This window comes from Hippocampus zosterae, chromosome 7 (assembly GCF_025434085.1).
Source record: "Hippocampus zosterae strain Florida chromosome 7, ASM2543408v3, whole genome shotgun sequence".
NCBI lineage: Eukaryota > Metazoa > Chordata > Actinopteri > Syngnathiformes > Syngnathidae > Hippocampus > Hippocampus zosterae.
The window spans coordinates 26,285,509-26,305,124 of record NC_067457.1 but is presented as its reverse complement, the minus strand read 5'-3'; the positions used below and the strand labels follow the sequence as shown (position 1 = coordinate 26,305,124).

Sequence of the window (19,616 nt, the reverse complement as noted above, 5' to 3'; positions counted from 1 at the left end):
CAAAATGTTAGCACGCTAACAGATAGCCACGCAGGCAAAAGACAATGCCGCGCCATCGTTTATTGAACCGAACGGCGGACGGCATCGGGTGTCGTTTCAAAACCAGCAGAAAACACGTCAAGAAAGCTCAAAAACAAATACCGATGTCCTTCAAACAACTGCCGAGAAATAAACGCCGGCGATCGCTCTTCTCGCCATTACGTTCCTTTGAAATCCAAAGCGGACCGTATGAAACGGTCAGAAAAAGGCACAGCAGCAAACTTCAAAATCAAGTGCACCACGCAATAAATAAAACAATTAAACTAGGACAAGCCCCTCCCCCTCCCCCCAAAGCTCCAAATGACATTTGCCTGCAGGACATGTGCCAGAAGTCAACAGCCCTCCCTGCATGAACATGACTTATACACAAACATGCGCACGCACACACACACACACACGCTTTGGATGCCATTTTGGACGATGGAACAAAGCCATTCAAGCCATTTGCATTCCTTGCCATTGACTGGATGGAGTCATTCCGTTTTGGCTGAATGTGCTTGAAATTAAAAAACTCAACAAACGTTTGGGTCTTGATTTTGTGTCACGGAGGCACGTCTCTCCTCATACTTGACGGGCAAAAATCAAAGCTCGGGCCGGAGGATGAGCGCGCGCGGCCACCAGAGCGGGGCCACGTTTGTCGCCCGGGTTCCCATTTGCGCCTCAGTGTGGTTGCGCGGCGGCAAACTTCCACAGGGCTTCCCTCGAAAACTCCTCCATGGCCTCCTCCAGGGCCTCGTCGGCGCCCTCCGCCGCATCCGCCATGTCCTCCAGGATGTCCGCCACGTCCTCGGCAAATTCGGCGAAGGGCCGGCGGTGGTGCGGGAAGACGCCGTCGTCGCCGTCGAAGAAGTCGGCCACCAGGCGCCGGAGGACGTCCTTGCTGTGGGCGGGCGAGCCCTCCAGCTTGTCCAGGTAGCCTTCCAGCAGCTCCTGGAAGTCGGCCAGCCGGACGGGGAAAAGGCTCTCCCGGGCGGCGCAGTCTTCCACCGAGGCGCAGGGGGGCGGGCGGCCCGGGCGCCGCAACTTGTGTTCCTGCGCCCGCCAGAAGCGGGCCAGGTCGTCGGGGCCCCGCCCCCGCGGCTCGTCCTTCCTCCTCTCCTGGCGCTGCGGCCGGCGCCGCGGCTTCTGGGCTTCCCGCTCGTGGCGGCGCTCGCGCTCCTCCTCGCGCCAGATTTTCTCCGGGTGCTCCCGCACTCGCCCGCGGGGGTTGCCGCCGTCTCCTTTTTGCCCTGGCCCCTCGCGGCTCTTCTTCCCATCGACTTTGTCGGCTGCGATCAGAAAGGCACGGCGGTCAGCCTTTGGTCTTTTGTTTCGCACGTCGCAACCGCTTTGGGGGCCAACGTGCGAGTGCGGCGGTTAGCATAGCGGCATTGCCGAGGGCTCGCTGTCCCCCGACCCTCGGCTTTGGCCGCGACGCGCCGTTTCATGTTACCGAGTCGATACGAACGGGAAGCAAAAGAGAGCTGCTGCCACTTTGGGCCAAGTACCGCGGTGCATTCTTTGACCCCTAAAGCAACCCCGAGTGCGCTTTAAAGGCAAGCAAACCAATTTCCTCTTCCTCACCGTCTTCTCGGGCCTCCTTAATGACGCGGCTCGGTTGCCGCCTCGAGGGGCCGTCACCCGGCGTCCTCATCTCCCCGGCGCCCACGTGCCCGCTCCCGTCCGTGTCAAAGGTGTCCGGGACCGCTGGGAACTCTGGACACGCGACGGAAGAGGGCAGAGCCAAAAAGGAAAAGACAAAGCAAAGGGCGGCCGCGGAGGAACAAAGAGACAAACCTGCAGACGTCTCACGGGTGAGGAAGAAGCCTCCGGCGTCGGCGGCTTTCTGGGAGGGAAGCGAAGGGGCGCTTTTGCCGCCGTCATGTGGCTGCTGAGACAATCTGCTGTCATTTGGTCACCGACGAAAATGCATCGCGCTTGGTCAACATGATGTGAATGACGTGCGAGGCCCAAAGGGGAAAATCTTAATGCCCTTCCCACATTTGCCTGCTCAACAGGATTCCGAGGAAAAGCAGCAGAGCTACTGCATATGGAGCGGGCCAACCCACCTGGCTTTGTTGCGCGTGGCTCACGTCGCCGGCGTCAAAGTGGTCAAAGTGGCCTGTCAACAAGCACAAACAAGGGCCGAGGCGTCACTCTGAGCCCCAGTTGGCGCGTTGGCCGCGCAAGCCCCACGGCGGGAAGCTGCGTGCGGGCTGCATTTGGCTTCTGCCCCAACCGACGAGGGCTCGGCCGGGACGCGGCGGCCTGCCGGCTCACCGCAAAGGAAGAGCACTCCCAGGAAGAGCAGCGCGGCCGCGCCCGCCATGCGCCTGCTGGCCCACCAGCGGCCCTTCTCCTTTCTCTCCGCCGGCCACCAGTCCAGCTCCTCTTCCGCCTGCGTCGCCTTCAGGCCGGACCGCAGCGTCCTCCTGCGGGGTCCGTCGCCGCCGTGACCCGCGGGGCCTTCTGAAACGGCACGCGGGTCAAAAAGTCACGCCACTGGAAAATCGCCTTCTCTCGGCACCGACGTTTCAAAGCTCCTTTGGCGCATCCAATTGCCTTGGACGGCGCCGGTGACCGCTTTTGTTCAACTAGCGTAGAGATCCTTCCAAAAATGGATTTTTTTTCATCAAGGAATTCGGATTCATAGCATGTGTGTGGAGTCTGACCATGTTTTTCCTCCTCCGTACAGTATATGGTTGTAAAGAACGCTACCTCCTCCTTCTTCCTGCACGTCAAACTCAGGTGGGCCGTCCTCTTCTTCCTCGTCCTCGTCTCGCATGGAACCGAGGCTCTCTGCCGCTTTGACGTCATCGGCCAGGCCCGAGCCCGGCATCGCCTCCGGCCGCTCTCGGTCAACCTCGGCGTCCCCGCGCCGAGGAGGCTCCCAGGCGGCGACCGTCTGGACGGGGATGACGCTCGGCTCCGGTTCGTCGGCGACCGCGCCGTCCGCTTCCCGAAAGGTCTCGTCGGGCTCTGCGAAATCCGGGCCGGAGACCAAGGCCGCGCCCGGGTGCTCCTCGTCGCAAGGCGAGCCGGCCGGCGGGTCGCGAACGGCGGGGGCCGGCGAATCCGACCGGTCAAGCCGGAGAGGACGGCAAAGGGCGTGACCGTCGCCGGACTCCGGGCTGCTCTCTTGACACACCTGGCAACCGGCGCGTGCCTCGTTAATCATCCGTCTTCCATTCCGCTGCGTCAAAAAGACGCATTCCCCCCCCCCCCCATTTTGTTTTGTTTTTAAAAATAGACACGTATTTTGCAAGAGGCCTTTTATTAGCGTCATATTTTGGATGATGCATAATTATCAAGAGACATTTTCAAAAAGTGGATCAAATGTTTTTTTTCATTTGACTCAATGCGAAACATTTGCAATGACTTTTGAAATGATTTGGATTTCTTTTTTCTTTTAGAATGTTTGGATTTTGTCGTGCGTTGTGCTGGTGCGTGTCGCGTACCGACCTGGTGGCCTTCCTCCGATAAGACGCACTCCACTGGAATGTCACTGGGCTTGACCTCCCCGGCGCCACCTGCAATAACAACGCGAGGTGAAGGACTTTTTGCAATAGCGCCTTCGCGGCCGCTGTCCTCTCGAGCGCTTCGACTCGACTTTCCGTACCCGCCGCCGCGTCTTCCGAAAGGCTGGGGGCGTCGCCCAGGCTCTCCGTGCCATCGTCCGGCGCTCCCCCATTGTCCACGGCCGCTTCCTGTGGAAGACGAGACCAAAAAAAAAAAACACCTCTTCCCACAAATGGTTTCTTGCTTGCGTTGTGTTTCTCAACTCAAGTTTTATTTCTAGATCACATTAAGAGCAACCGCATCGAATGCAAAGTGGCAAACACATCAATCGGTTTGTAAAAGTGTTCAAGATGAAAAAGTTTCGTCCCGACCGGGCTTTGATTTCCTCCACACGGGACAAAAGTCCTTGTGAGGAAAAAGCGGATCGGAAGATGGATGGCCTGAAGCAGAGAGTATCGTTTTGGCTTAAGCGGGAAATAGATGTGACCGTCATCCGCAAAGTATTGAAATCAAATGCAACCCAGACAATTGAACCCCATATGACAGTTGTCCCCTCCGTGAGTCGTCACCTTACCGTGGTGGAGGGGTTTGTGTGTCCCAATGATCCTAGAAGCTAAGTTGTCTGGGGCTTTATGCCCCTGGCAGGGCCACCCATGGCAAACAGGTTCTAGGTGAGGGGCCAGACAAAGCACGGCTCAAAAGACCCCAATGACGACAAAAATAAATGGATCTAGGTTTCCCTTGCCCGGACGCGGGTCACCGGGGCCCCCCTCTGGAGCCAGGCCTGGAGGTGGGGCTCGTTGGCAGGCGCCTGGTGGCCGGGCTTACACCCATGGGGCCCGGCCGGGCACAGCCCGAAGAGGCAACGTGGGTCCCCCTTCCCATGGGCTCACCACCCATGAGAGGGGCCAAAGGGGTCGGGTGCAATGTGAGCTGGGCGGCAGCCAAAGGCGGGGACCCTGGCGGTCCGATCCTCGGCTGCAGAAGCTAGCTCTTGGGACATGGAATGTCACCTCTCTGGCAGGGAAGGAGCCCGAGCTGGTGTGTGAGGCAGAGAATTTCCGACTGGATATAGTCGGACTTGCCTCCACACACAGCCTGGGTTCTGGTACCAGTTCTCTCGAGAGGGGTTGGACTCTCTTCCACTCTGGAGTTGCTCACGGTGAGAGGCGCAGAGCAGGTGTGGGCATACTCATTGCCCCCCGGCTCAGTGCCTGTACATTGGGGTTCACACCGGTAGACGAGAGGGTTGCCTCCCTCCGCCTTCGGGTGGGTGGACGGGTCCTGACTGTTGTTTGTGCATATGCACCAAACAGCAGCTCAGCATACCCACCCTTTTTGGAGTCCTTGGAGGGTGTGCTGGAGAGTACTCCTGCTGGGGACTCCATTGTTCTGCTGGGGGACTTCAATGCTCACGTGGGCAATGACAGTGATACCTGGAGGGGCGTGATTGGGAGGAACGGCCCCCCCGATCAAAACCCGAGTGGTGTTTTGTTATTGGACTTCTGTGCTCGCCACGGATTGTCCATAACGAACACCTTGTTCAAACATAAGGGTGTCCATATGTGCACTTGGCACCAGGACACCCTAGGCCGCAGTTCGATGATCGACTTTGTAGTTGTATCATCGGATTTGCGGCCGCATGTTCTGGACACTCGGGTGAAGAGAGGGGCGGAGCTGTCAACTGATCACCACCTGGTGGTGAGTAGGCTCCGATGGTGGGGGAAGATGCCGGTCCGTCCTGGCAGACCCAAACGTATAGTGAGGGTTTGTTGGGAGCGTCTGGCGGAATCCCCTGTCAGAAGGAGTTTCAACTCCCACCTCCGACAGAGCTTTTCCCATGTTCCGGGGGAGACGGGGGACATTGAGTCCGAGTGGACCATGTTCCGTGCCTCTATTGTTGAGGCGGCCAATCTGAGTTGTGGCCGTAAGGTGGTTGGTGCCTGTCGTGGCGGCAATCCTCGTACTCGCTGGTGGACACCAGCAGTAAGGGATGCCGTCAAGCTGAAGAAGGAGTCCTATCGAGCCTTTATGGCCTGTGGGACCCCAGAGGCAGCTGACGGGTATCGACTGGCCAAGCGGACCGCGGCTTCGGTGGTCGCCGAGGCAAAAACCCGAGCGTGGGAAGAGTTCGGTGAGGCCATGGAAGCCGACTTCCGCACGGCTTCGAGGAAATTCTGGTCCACCATCCGACGTCTCAGGAGGGGGAAGCAGTGCACCACTAACACTGTGTACAGTGGGGATGGGGCGCTGCTGACTTCGACTCGGGACGTTGTGAACCGGTGGGCAGAGTACTTCGAAGACCTCCTCAACTCCACCAACACGCCTTCCTTTGAGGAAGCAGAGCCTGGGGACTCTGAGGTGGGCTCTCCTATCTCTGTGGTTGAAGTCACCGATGTGGTTAAAAAGCTCCTCGGTGGCAAGGCCCCAGGGGTGGATGAGATCCGCCCGGAGTTCCTCAAGGCTCTGGATGTTGTGGGGCTGTCCTGGTTGACACGCCTCTACAACATTGCGTGGTCAACAGGGAGAGTGCCTCTGGATTGGCAGACCGGGGTGGTAGTCCCTCTTTTTAAAAAGGGGGACCGGAGGGTGTGTTCCAACTACAGAGGGATCACACTCCTCAGCCTCCCTGGTAAGGTCTATTCAGGGGTGCTGGAGAGGAGGGTCCGTCAGGAAGTCGAGCCTCAGATTGAGGAGGAGCAGTGTGGTTTTCGTCCCGGCCGTGGAACAGTGGACCAGCTCTACACCCTTAGCAGGGTCCTTGAGGGTATGTGGGAATTCGCCCAACCAGTCTACATGTGTTTTGTGGACTTGGAGAAGGCGTTTGACCGTGTCCCTCGGGGAGTTCTGTGGGGGGTGCTTCGTGGGTATGGCGTACCGAACCCCCTGATACGGGCTGTTCGGTCACTATACCACCGATGTCAGAGTTTGGTTCGCATTGCCGGCAGTAAGTCGGAACCGTTTCCAGTGGGGGTAGGACTCCGCCAAGGCTGCCCTTTGTCGCCGATTCTGTTCATAACCTTTATGGACAGAATTTCTAGGCGCAGCCGAAGCGTTGAGGGAGTCTGTTTTGGGGGCCTCAGTATTACATCCCTGCTTTTTGCAGATGATGTGGTGCTGTTGGCTCCTTCAAACGGGGCTCTACAACTCTCACTGGAGCGTTTCGCAGCCGAGTGTGAAGCGGTTGGGATGAAAATCAGCACCTCCAAATCTGAAACCATGGTCCTCAGTCGGAAAAGGGTTGATTGCCCCCTCCGGGTCGGGGAGGAGATATTACCCCAAGTGGAGGAGTTTAAGTATCTTGGGGTCTTGTTCACGAGTGAGGGCAGGAGGGAGCGAGAGATCGACAGGCGGATCGGTGCAGCGTCTGCTGTGATGCGGACGTTGTATCGGTCTGTCGTGGTGAAGAAGGAGCTGAGCCAAAGGGCGAAGCTCTCAATTTACCGGTCGATCTACGTCCCAACCCTCATCTATGGCCACGAGCTATGGGTCGTGACCGAAAGAACGAGATCCCGGATACAAGCGGCCGAAATGAGTTTTCTCCGCAGGGTGTCCGGGCTCTCCCTTAGAGATAAGGTGAGGAGCTCGGTCATCCGGGAGGGGCTCAGAGTCGAGCCGCTTCTCCTCCACATCGAGAGGAGCCAGATGAGGTGGCTTGGGCATCTGATTCGGATGCCTCCTGAGCGCCTCCCTGGTGAGGTGTTCCGGGCATGTCCCACCGGGAGGAGACCCCAAGGAAGACCCAGGACACGCTGGAGAGACTACGTCACCCAGCTGGCTTGGGAACGCCTCGGAATCCCCCGGGGAGAGCTGGAAGAAGTAGCTGGGGAGAGGGAAGTCTGGGCTTCCCTGCTAAAGCTGTTGCCCCCGCGACCCGGCCCCGGATAAGCGGTAGATGATGGATGGATGGATGGATGGATGACAGTTGTTGAACAATGAGGCTCAAGAGCATACGAGGCGAACACAGAAAGTCCTGCCTGCCAAGTAGGACCTAAACCACTCTAGGATGTTCATCCCCCCTCCCACCCCCCGATTTCAGCTGAGTGTGTATCATTTTTTACATTCATTTTTAAATATATGAACTTGGAAATGGGTCTCACATTCAAGAAGCACGCCCCAATCACCTTTGCCTTTTGGTCTTTGGCTGGTTTTGAGAAATAAAGCCCCAACAAGAACCTGAGACGACTTGCGTGTGCGTGTGCGTGTGTGTGCGTGTGCGTGCGCGTGTGTGAGGTCGTTTTCAGGGCTTACCTCTGGGGAGAGGAGCGTCCAGCTGTTGGTGGACGAGCCGCTGCTGCCGGTGCTGCTGCCGTGGTCCGACATTGCCACCTTTAGGCGCCCTCTTGGCACAGCACAGAGGACACAAATTGGACCTCTTTTTTGTTGAAGCCCGCAGAAGACACCGCCGTGATTTCGATACGCGCAAGCTAAAAACGACTAGAAGCCTGCGCATATGCTCTTCGTATGGAAAGTAACAAGGGGCGCTCATTGCACGGACGACCACAACCGTGATACGTGTGCAGGCACGAAATAAAACGGGATGAACGCGTCATAAAGGTTACGTAATGACGCCACGGTTCCCATTCCAATAACATCCCGTCCTATGAATGACGACTTCGCTGTTATGTCCAAAATTTGACGCGGGCGGTGGCGAAAGTACCCAAAAGTCGCGACAGCGAGGTGACGCTTTTCGCGCCCACGTCAAGGCGCATAGAGGAAGCCTGCGTTTAATGTTTGCATGTAGGAGTGCACGCGGATTCATTTATAAGTCAAGGGAGCGCGTTCGACTCGTGATGGTAAACAGAGGATGCGATGGCACTTCCGCCTTCGCGCGTAGCTACGCACGGGCCACAAACACCCCCGACGTCATCACCACGAACACACCACACTGCATATTTACCCCACGTCGCTCAGCGGTAATTTGCACTCCCGATGATCCCGTTATTATCCTCGGTTCCTCCCCTCGAATTTGGAGACTTCGGGAATTGTGATCTGCGTCACGTCAGTCCGATCGGCCCGTCGACCAATCGGATTTCAGGATGCACTCATTTGAGCGCGGACGTCTGGGTGACCTTCCACCAATGGGCACAGAGGCACTTTGTCAACCAATCGCATTTCATCTACGCCGCATCCTCGTTTGCATCCCACCAATAAAATACGTGAATCAGAAGTGTGGCGTCGGCGACATCTTGGCTTTGATTGACGTCTGGCAGGTGATGGTGACCTAAAGATCGTCCCGAGACAAACTTGAAGCGTAAATGCGATCGAGCACATGTATTTATACATAGGAGAGGCCGACGTGGACCAACCGCTCAAGGACACGTCCGCGCGGCTATATTTGACTGAGGGCGCGGGGGACTTCCCTTGCCCAGTTGCTCCGACGCATCATTTATTTCATCATATTGAAGGACTATCATACTCGTTAAAAATGACAACTTTAACAATCATGGATCTATGTGCACAAACGCATGTCTGTTTTACAGTTGTTATTGATTGATAATGCGCTTTTTGGCATTCGTAGTAAACCTAATAGAAATACGTTGGAGATGAGCAAGTTAGGTTTCGTCGGGTACTTGTTTTCACTCGTGTTGCCCCTGCAGACAGGAACGCCACGTTGTTGACACGTCGGTCAGCATTTGTCGGCCCATTTGGAAGACCCCGTTGAGAGACTTCATCATCATCATTCTGCGACGGGCCAATTGGACCAATAGAAGCGTCGGCTTCCTGGCCGTGTCAGCCAATGAGAATAGGCCGGGTCCATTTGAATGGTGAGAAGCGGGCTCTCGTTGTCATTTAAGTGCGAAACTAAGCGAGCGTTGCCATCGAGCACTCAAAAACAAAAAGAAAAAGAGAAAGGAACCAACTAAGCCCAAGAAATCAGGTAACTCGTGTGGTTCCATAATGGGGTACGCGCTTTGTGTCTTTTATGGTGTAAACTGCTCATGTGAGTTCGCGGGGTTATCCTAGCCGGCCTAGCATAATGCTAAACATATTTCATTACGACTTGGCGCTAAACAGATTGACGCATTTACTACTTTTGCACGATAACAATGTCTTTTTTTGTCGTCAATGAAGCTGTCCCTGACGTTTTCCAATCCCTCCCGGCCTCCACCAGGCTGCCAGCATGTCGCACAAACAGATCTACTACTCTGATAAATATGACGACGAGAAATATGAATACAGGTATGTGTCTTGTCATGCTGTCACCGAGTGTGTTTTAAAGTCTTCAAATCAATCGATAAGTTTGGCAATTCGAAATGATATAAATGGATTATTTTCTGCGCTTTTTCCCCCTTCCCTCTTGTTATAACGAAGGCATGTCATGCTGCCCAAAGATATTGCCAAGCGTGTACCAAAGACTCATTTGATGTCAGAGTCTGAATGGCGGAACCTTGGTGTGCAGCAGAGCCAAGGATGGGTTCACTACATGATCCACCAGCCAGGTAACTTTATCGCTTTAGGAATCGCAATGTCACATTGATAGGAGGCGCAAAAGAGAAAACTGAGAAAAAGGATCTCCTTTGGTAACATGGTCACCAGTCGTTGCACAGTCTATCCGTACTACAACGATGCCGCCATACCTCACGACTGGCACAAAATGAAACAACCGCGTTTTCAATGCTGGGACTCGCGCGCAGGTCGGCACGCAGCGAACAGATTGGGGAAAAAGATGCTCGGCATGCTGCTTGGAGCTTTTTATTAGTCACAGACACAATGGAGACGTCCGAGACTCTTCATCAGCTCTGGTTTAGATAAGCCTCAGGTCTTTACTGATCATGCGGACGAGCGACGACAATAATGATTAGCGGGCATTCTTTACTCGCGAGTGTTGGAGCAAACAAACCTTGTCCTTTAGTCGTCCGACAGATCACGTTAAGCGAGTGTGTGTGATGCAACAGATGGGTCCAATTTAAAAGCGACTAATTCACTGCCTAAAAAGCAGCCAGGCGAAGACGACGACGACGGTATTACTGGGCTTAGAAATACAATCCTTTCATTTCATGTCCCCACTCCCCAGTATGATTTTTGAATCGATTCAATGCAAAGAATTTTAAATGCGTGTTGTCATTGATGATTCGGTACCACTTTTACTGATCCTTTGGGTTTTTGCCGTCGTATCGGTATGGTGTCGCAATCAGGCATTTTGCGATTGTGGGGAAATGTTTTTCAATGCGCATTTATTACAATTCAGGTGATAGACTCTGATCTTTTTACATGTGACTGATTTCAAGTACCCCCGCCTCCGCTTGTTCTTTTCCCACCCCACAGAGCCACACATCTTGCTCTTCAGGCGCCCCCTGCCCAAACAAAAGTAAAACAAACTCAAACGTAGCGGTCCCGCTGCTGGATTACAAATCTCTTGCGTGGTGCTGGCCTGACTTGAGATGTGAGAGAATCGGGTCGTGGACTGGAAAGGGCTATCTTGACATGAACTGAACACTGGGGATATGAATTAATGAAAGGGGGGGGGATCAACTCACTTGTGAAGGCAGAAGAAAGACTTCTGCACATTTGCTGTCTGCTTCAACCTCAAATCTTTATGTCCAAGTTGCCTGCATTTTTTAACTTACTGAGTAGAGATCTGAAGAAAAAGCCCCATCTGGATCGTCGTCACTTGCGGCCCATCAAACATCATCATGGACATGCGGCGTGACTTGTTGCTGCTGGGTGGAAATGAACGTTTCCCTTTTTTTTCTTCTTTTTGGTCTTCGTGAAAGCCGCTTCGGCCGATTTGACAGTCCTCATTTTCTATTTTTGCCGAGGGAGAGCGTGCGGTGGCTTCCCGTGAACACGAGCTGCTCTGTAAATATGACTGTTTTGCCATTTCTGAAATAAATGTTTTGAAATGCTCGCGTGAGGACTTATTTTCGCGTCATGTACATGGACCGACTCGATTCATATAAACACGTGTCAAAGCAGTAATAGCGAAAAGCCTCCCTCCTGGATTTCCTCTCCGGGTCCCGTTTCGGGCACATGGACGCTAGGGGGCAGCACAAGACAACAGGGAGCAAGTTTGTTGCACCGAGCTGAATTTCTGTCACTTTGTGGTCGCATTCAACCTCCGTCCCCGTCCCCGCTTTTCTTTTGTGTGCGTTCCATTTGCGAGAAAAACAACCGTTCGCCATTTTCTTTTGTTCTCCCAACGCCGCGCCCGTGCAAACAAAAGCCCACCCGTCCCAGATGCGCTCGCTTTGACTTGGCTCGGGTCAGTCGAGACGCAGCAGGCGCCGGCCCCCGCAAGTCAAAGCTAATGGAGCAAAGAAAGAGTTGAGGCCCGTCTGACAATTTCCGGAAAATGTTGCGGAGGTAATCACGGTGGCCGGTCAGCAATCGCAGCCTCCCGCTGAGATCCAGACGCGCAATCTTGTGCAGCTTTGAAGGTGTGATGGGCGGGAAAAAGCTTGTGCATCTGCCGCCGCTATCTGCGAATCATCCGCTCAAATTGCTTCCCCTTGCCGCCGAGAAGCCAAATGAAAATCCGAGTTTGTGGCTCTATTTCCGAAATGGGAAAATGAGCCCATTTATGTGGCAAGTGACCTTTCATAAGAATGCGCCTGGTCGGTCGTTGCATCCCGTCTTACTCCCGTCCCCCGGTCCCAAAGTCTCGCCCCAGGTCAACGGCAAGCCGCCCGCATACAGTTTTGCATCTAGGATTAAGGATCCAAGATGTCACTCATTGAGGCTTTTCAGCAGAGCGTCCGGGTGACCTGTGCTTCCGATGTTTCCAGGTGTCTCACCGCAATCGAGACGGGTACTCGTAAGAGTCCCTGTGCCCGCGTGCTATCATTGAGGACTGACATTGAATCAGTCCATCTGAGCTTTTGAGATGTATACAAATGTGACAAAGGGGGGAGTAGACTGATTTGCTGGAAGGCGGAGGACATTTCCCAGCAGCAAGAGGCTGAGGAAGGCTCCAAAGGGTAAAACGTCAGACAGCAGTGACCGGCTGAGGAGAACAAAAAGGGCGAGCGGGGCGAGAAGGAAGGTCAGAGCGTTGAGGAGAGGTAGGAAGGTGTTTATGTCTGTGTGTCTTTAGCACCGCGGGGGCTATCTTCGATAGAGTGAGATGGGGGAATGAGAGAATTGGCCTGTCCGAATCCGTGCTTGAACAAACCTGAGATAAATGAATGTATGAATAATGCATCCCCCAAAATGTATTATTTAGTTACGGAAAATCTGGAAAGTTCCGTCGCCTCCGATGACTCGCAACTTTTAGGTGAGCCCTTTGAATTATTTAGGCAATTGTCCCATGCAAGAGCCCAACACATCAGCTCACAAAACAACCGAGTCTGATTGAATTGAGACAGTTGGAAAGAGTGTGTATATGCACGCACACACGCACAGACTTGTTCTTACCTCAGATTTCAAATAATCACGCACTCGTACGGGACTGTTGCTGATACGGGAGAATTGGAGGCACGGGACCAAACGAGGGCACGAATAAAACTTCCGAGCCGTGTTAAATGTGGCATTAAAGTCGCCGCAGCGCGACGGGGAAGCTGTGAACTGGATTCCAAGTGATCTCCTGCCAGCACCGTGCGCAGCTTAACGCATTTCTTCTTTTTTGCGACCCCGCTTCCAGAAAAAGGTGCGCCATGCCTGTAAAAGTATACATAGTCTGCTGGCTTGGCCGCTTTAGAGCGCCTCGTCGGACACGAGCGAAAGATGGCTGAGTAGATTGACCGTGGACTACTGGCACGGCTGCCTCGGAGTGCCTCGTTGTCAGCCGCGAGCGCGAGCACGGGAGACCGAGGTGCAAAAAATCACTTAATGTAATGTGTTGGCTCATTACAGATTCCGCAGTATGATATCCTCTGGAGTTCTTTAATACATTTACCTTCAAGTCTTGTTCAACTAAAACCCCCGATGAGGCCACTCGCAGTCAGGCACGTTATTTCACGTGACATTTCGGAACGTATCCTTGACACGTCTTTGGCGGGCCTCGCTTGACTTCATCTCCTTAAGTGCCTCGCCACGCATTAGGCGGCCTTGCTCGAGCTTTTCTCCTGATAGAAGAAGAAAAAAAAAGCTCCCTAATGGGCCAGGGATCAATGTGGCTGGGGTACAAACCCCGCTTGTGTCCCGTTTGAAAATGTTTGCACTTGAGCGTATTGCGGCCGAGCTGGATTGATTCATCTTTGAATGGGGTCATCGGGTGTAATTGCCACTTATCACAAGCAAAGCTATCAATTTAAAAAAATAATTAATGCAGCTCTGCTTACCTTGCACAAAGCACCACTGACTAACATAGATGATAGAAAAATCCCAGTCAGGCAAGCAAATGAAACGGTGCTTTCATGGTGCGCGTGTGTGAGAGCGCCGGGCAAGCGGTCTTCTGTTCTAAATCCATTTGGGGATGGACTGAACACTTCATCTTCATTTTCACTCATTGCAGGATCCTTTCAGAAAGGTCTTTTCAAACATCAGCGGACGTTTTGGGCTCGCCGGGCGGCGCTCCGAGCGTCTTGACCGCTCTCTTGTTGTGAAACCAGGCCTCGGGCTCACCGTGGCGTGCTATGCGGCGATCTTACGAAACCCGCCGGTCGGCGTCCGACACGCAGATGGATGCGAACGGTCCGCGCCAGCGATCTTTACGGGCCGCCCTCACCTCCGAAATGAAAGCCATCGATCCGAACGCTCTTAACGACCCGAGCGGTATTAATTGGCTGGGCCGCGTGCATTCATCAAGCCGGATTACGGCGCCGTCCGACGCGCTGACCGCCCGTGAGGCGACTTGGCCTCCCCGGGGACCTGCGAGGTGGCCGATGAGGGAGCTTAGAAACTAAAGCTCTTCCCTCGTGTCTGCTAAAGAGCCTCTTTGCATGAGCGATAGGCGCCCCAGACCCCCCCGCGCCACACGCACTTTACCCCGCATGTAATCCACAGACACGTTTGGATGGATGGCATGCACGCAGGCGGAAACGCTCATCTTGTCCCACACGGCTGACATCTCCCGAGTGATGACAAGCGGCGGTTATCTGGCCCTTTCATGCTTTTAGCCTCTCCTCTTTGCGAATTAGCCGTCAAAGCTTCCGCGCTGCGCTCGCCGGCGCAAGCGGGCGGTCTCGCTTCAAAGATAATTGCTTCATTGGGGCTGTATGGATGGATGCCGTACCTCGGAACAGGTTCGGGACTCGTAAATCCTGCGATACCACGTGAGCGGAGCCATGTCTGTCCTCAAATGTAAGCGCGTCTGCGTTCCTAAGAAGGACTCGGCCTTCTCCATCTTTTGCTCCATTTTCACTCCCAACAGGTGTCCCAATACTTGTGTCACGGTAGCACGCCACCATGCGGTGAGCGCGTCCGTCCAAATGTGTTTTTCCGCCGGAGCTCTATTAGCACAAGCGCATTGGAATTACCTCCGTAGGTCCGCTGTGACTTTGCGGCGGCGGCAAGAGCGGCACATGAATCACAATGAGCATCTGCGCCCCTTGTGTCCGCGGGGAGGCATTTATTTTGCCCCGCAAATAGAAGGCTTGCCCGCCGCCCCTTTATTGAGACCACAGGGGGAGCCCCGAGAACGCAAAAGGATGCTCATCTGCGGCGCCTTTTCTCTGCGGGGAGGCGGGGAAAACAAGGCAATCACCAAGCGTTTGCCTTTCATTTTCCATTTATGGCCGTTTAAGACACAATGGTGTCGTCGGAGCCGGTTCAAAGCCAAAACGGCAGCACCGGCTAACCTTCTCTCGCGTGATTTAGCGACGCCATTTATGATGATCACGCACGTTGTGAATGAGTTGGAGTGGTCACCCTGTGGCTCGTATTGGGCCCCAAACCCGGGGGCTGCCGTTTGCGCTGCCATTTGTCGGGGACAAGAAAGGCGAAAATGAGGCTGCTCCAAAGAAGGACGGGCCAAATCAATTGCGCCGGAAGAGCACTCAAAGGCGAGGCTTTTAGCCTTTCAACTTGTGGTGAATACATGTAACTGCATCCTGACGGAGGACAGGTTAAAACAAGTCGATACAATTCGCAGAAGATGCGGACGGTTGACTCGCCCGACCAGTTACTGTCAGATGTCGACAGAATGGGTAGGGGGGGGGGGGCAGCGTGAAGCGAGTCATGGGTCGGAGGCGTGACACCAAACCAAGCGCTCTGGTGTAGTCAACGGACGTATACGTGGCAAACAAACGACGCCCATGAGGCTCTACCAAGTGAAAGGAGCGCAAGTGGGACCAACATGGAAAGGATAACGAGCGCGGCGCTTTGTACAGATTGACTCGGGCGCCCGTCCGGAGGTTGCGGAGAGGAAGGCTTGCCTTTAATGAGCGGCCCCGGAGAGCGGCTCGCTCCGGCCGAGGCAGGAAGCCGGGATGGCCTTTAATTGGGCCTCCTGTCAAGCCGGCCAACCAAAAGCAGCTGGACTTTGTGTCTGCTCAGCTGCAAATGATGGCGCGGTCCATAGCGGAGCCGACCTTGCCTTTTTCCAGCTAATAGATGAGCCGAAACGCCGGCGGCAGGCCCGCGCAAGTCGCCATCCGTTAAGGTGGAGCGGAAGGTGTACACAATCCCGCTTTCAGCTCGGCTCAAGGAGAAACGCGGTTGTGGCGGGACGAGCCGGAGGGGATATGAATAAGTGGGGGTGGGGGGCTGCAACGCAGACAGAGATGGATGGAGAGAAGCGTCGGGCGCTACCGGGGCGCACGGCAAGGCCCGCACATCGCCGCGCGTGGCGCGACGCGATGCACAAAAAGGACAGGAAAGAACTCGATTGGGCCAAGGCGCCACTAATGCTCGCTCCCGCTACCTCAGCACATTGTTCTTTATCCCGGTCCCGTTTGGGAAACGGCATTCTAATTATACCCCCCCCCCCCGCCCCACCCATACGGGTGACGGCGTATTGGTGATCAATCAAAGTGTCAAGGCCGGATCGATGGCGCGCCGTCAAACGTGACGTGAACGAGGCCTGGCGACGGAGGGCCTTCTGCGTCTCGATGATGCGCCCCCCCAAAAGCACTTTGGTCACCACTTCGGTGGAAGAAGTCCAACAGGTTTTTCGTCCTATCTCTCTTTTCATTGCGTTTGCGCGGCCATTCAGTCGTCGCCACGACGTTTTCCTCTCACGCCGGCCTCATTGCCTTCCTTCCTTTTCTCCTTCATTTGATTTGATTTGAGTGTTTGACGGCGCTCCGCCTCCCGCCTCGGTCTTCTTCTCTTTGACTCAAAATGCACTCGCAACCGCTCTGCGAGCTTGTCAAAGTACTTTCACACTCCGCCTGCATGAAACACACCGACACCCCCCCCTCCCCCCCAAGGCTCTTACCTTCTTTTATTTGTCTCCTGCTCCCCCTGAGTTGAAGTCTTCCCGGTGCTGAGATTTACAGTTCCTCTCAGGACTTGGCAGCCCCCGCTTTGCCTCCTTCTGTCCCGGGAGCCTTTTGGCAGGAAATAAAATAAATCTTGCCGCCCGACGCTCGAGTGTGTCTCGGACTCCCGCGCTAACGTTTGGGCCGGCTCTTCACTTTGCAACGGCAAAGAACAATAGCAAATTTTACTGTCAAAGTAAACGTAAAACAAAGCAAATGGCATCACCTTCGTCGAGTTAGCTTAGCTGAAAGCTCCCCCACAACAAGCATGGATGCCTTGGCTTCTTCCAATTCTTCACGTCGCATTTGAACACGTCTAGACGGACAATATGAGGATACTCGCTTTCAAGATTTCTTCTCTTCTTTCCTTCCTTGTGGGAAGCTTATCGGCCGGCGCGATGCGAATATTTACCGGCGGCTTTAATTAATTATGAAAATGAGCCCGAGCGGCGAACGCCAAATCTTGATCTTTGCGCTTATCGCGGGCCTGCAGAGCTGGCGTCTGGGGAAGAATAAAGGCACGTCACAAGCACACGCAAACGTGTTCGCCGAAGAGCACACGCGGGCGGACGGTTTCTTCGCTCATCGCGCTCTTCATGGGGAAGCGTAACGTTAGCCGCGTCCGTCCGTCCGTATACTGTACGCGCGCAATGGGAATCGCTGCGTCCATTCACGTGGCTTTTTGTGGAAGGGCCATCTATCGGCATCCGGTGGATTTCCAGATCTTTAGTGTCCAATTAGAGCAAAGGTTGAGTTTGAAAATGCTCCTTGATGCCAAGTTTTGGCAGCAGAATATTGAAAGTGTTTGTGCAACTTGTTTTCATGCTGCGTACGCGCTTGGCAGCCGCCTCTTCCTTTCACGCAGGATCCCGATGACTTCCGTAGGCCTCGAGAACGGGCATCTTTCGCGGGCAGCCGCTAACTTGAAAGCGGGACCCGGTATGGGAAGGCGCCCGTCCCCGATGACGACTCCGCTGGAGGGCTTGAATGCACGGCGACTGGCGGCACTCGGAAACACTTGACATGAGAACAAATAACGAGCAGCGATCGCTTCGCCGGAGTAAAATTAGAATTTGCCCTTGGGTGCTCCCGACTGTCGACGGGACGCTCGCTATTAAACGCAAGCTGTCGGCGGCGACTTGAAAAGCCCGCTTGATCTATATTTGCGCGCCGGTTGCCGACGTGACGTGTTTCTATGGCGCGCTCATCAATTAAAAATACACATGCTACGACAACAAAAGCTACTTGGGATGAAGATACTCCGCCATGAATGTCTTGTTGTTGCTCATTGTCGTAGTAATGGAGGCGCTTCTCCTGGTTTTCAGTTTTCACGCACGAGTTGCTCCCGGCAGGATGCGAGTGGGCAAACCTCGGCCGGCCGGGGTATTTTTGGACCAGCGCGAGCGGCAAAGTGCCAACTTTGCTCTTCTTCGTCCTCCTCGCTTTGCTTTTGTTCTTTGTTTTTGCTTCTGTGAAAGGCAGACAAGACAAAAGACTTTTGTGTGTGACGTCCGCGCCGTGGCGCCGTCCATCGATTGGAAAATTAATTCCATTCATTTGCCGCAACTCGATGAGAAGCTTTAAGCTCATTTTTCTCAGGCTACGGCAATCGGAAAAGACAAAGTTGAGGGGCGCAGAATTTCACCTGGTAGGCGTGGCTCCGAAACCCAATTTTGGAATCAATGGCTTGACTGCAATATTTTTCCGAGGGGGGTATACGGCAATACTCGTGCATGACTATGGTACTTTGAATTTAACGGGTATCGTGCGCGTAGCAGCCATATTTCACACAAAGGAAGCAATTTTTTGGGCTCAATCCCGCCTCCAAATTCTGCTCATTTCTCGTCTTTTTTCACCTTTCCTCCAAATCTCGGCATTTGCGGCCAGCCTATCCACGCGGCGTCGCGCTAGCCAGCGTGACGATCCTTTTCGGGTCTATTTTTGGGGACGTCTCAAATCCGACGTCGGTAGGCTAAAGGTCTGGCCGGGGCCCGTGGGGGGAGCCTCCTTAATGTCAGCCGGGTGAGAAATGGGCAATCCCTCAATTTGGCGAGAAGCGGCCCGTGGCGGCGAGCCTGCTGATGGAGCGCGCGCGAGCGTGTGCGCTTCAGGTGTGACCTTTTCTCTGTTTTCTGACGCGCCGACTCCATTGCCCTTTATGAAAATGCTAATGGGGACTAGCGCGCTACAAAACGGGTCCTCCGAGAAGGCGACGCCGCCGAGTGCCAACTTTTGGGGCGCTGTCGCAAAAGCGTCTGCTTCTTATGCGGAAATTGAACAAATGTCTTCCATAACTTATGACAGCGGCGTGGCTGCACGTCATAAATATTCATCCGCTGCTTTTCACCGGGTGCGGGAAACCTATTCAACGTCACTCTCGGTCATTTCATTGGCGCAGCGCAGAAAGCCAGACGCCGTCGGTGTACGGGCAAAGGGCGCGATACGCCGCTTCCGTATGGCATTCCGGATATCTGTCGCTCGCATCCCGGGTGAGGAGGGAGGCGGCAGAATGACAAATGCCAGCGTGTCGCAAGCGTGCCAGTTGAACCGCGCGCGGCGGGACAAAGGGGCTCGGGTTGGCGCCGCGGGCTTTGTTGCCACGGCAACGGCCCTCATCCCAAAGAGCCTGCCGATAACCACCCGCAGAAGGCGTCCGCGACGGCAGAGGAGCGGCAGCCGGCCGACGTCGGCCCGCGGGCTCGTCTCCTTACTCTGTCAACAAAAGGGTGGCCCCCGGGGCTCGTGGCCGCCCGCCCGCGTGTCTTTGGCCGTACG

At 54.7% G+C, this 19,616-nt stretch overlaps 3 protein-coding genes across 3 annotated transcripts in view; 1 reads left to right on the top strand and 2 right to left on the bottom strand.

Moving 5' to 3' along the window:
* Positions 1–19,616, bottom strand: part of s100u (S100 calcium binding protein U) — a 51,926-nt gene that overhangs the window by 7,833 nt on the left and 24,477 nt on the right. The window lies entirely within an intron of this gene.
* On the bottom strand, positions 46–9,107 carry pbxip1a (pre-B-cell leukemia homeobox interacting protein 1a). The gene is made up of 10 exons (XM_052070138.1): positions 8,422–9,107; positions 7,789–7,910; positions 3,638–3,725; positions 3,481–3,548; positions 2,737–3,211; positions 2,299–2,487; positions 2,088–2,140; positions 1,816–1,864; positions 1,603–1,734; positions 46–1,307 (listed from the first exon to the last, which is right to left on the bottom strand). Exons 1-10 carry the CDS (start codon positions 8,429–8,431, stop codon positions 700–702), a joined length of 1,794 nt encoding a protein of 597 aa, XP_051926098.1. The 5' UTR covers positions 8,432–9,107; the 3' UTR covers positions 46–699.
* cks1b (CDC28 protein kinase regulatory subunit 1B) lies at positions 9,269–11,005 on the top strand. Its single transcript, XM_052070265.1, has 4 exons — positions 9,269–9,400; positions 9,624–9,720; positions 9,853–9,980; positions 10,807–11,005. Exons 2-4 carry the CDS (start codon positions 9,662–9,664, stop codon positions 10,851–10,853), a joined length of 234 nt encoding a protein of 77 aa, XP_051926225.1. The 5' UTR covers positions 9,269–9,400; positions 9,624–9,661; the 3' UTR covers positions 10,854–11,005.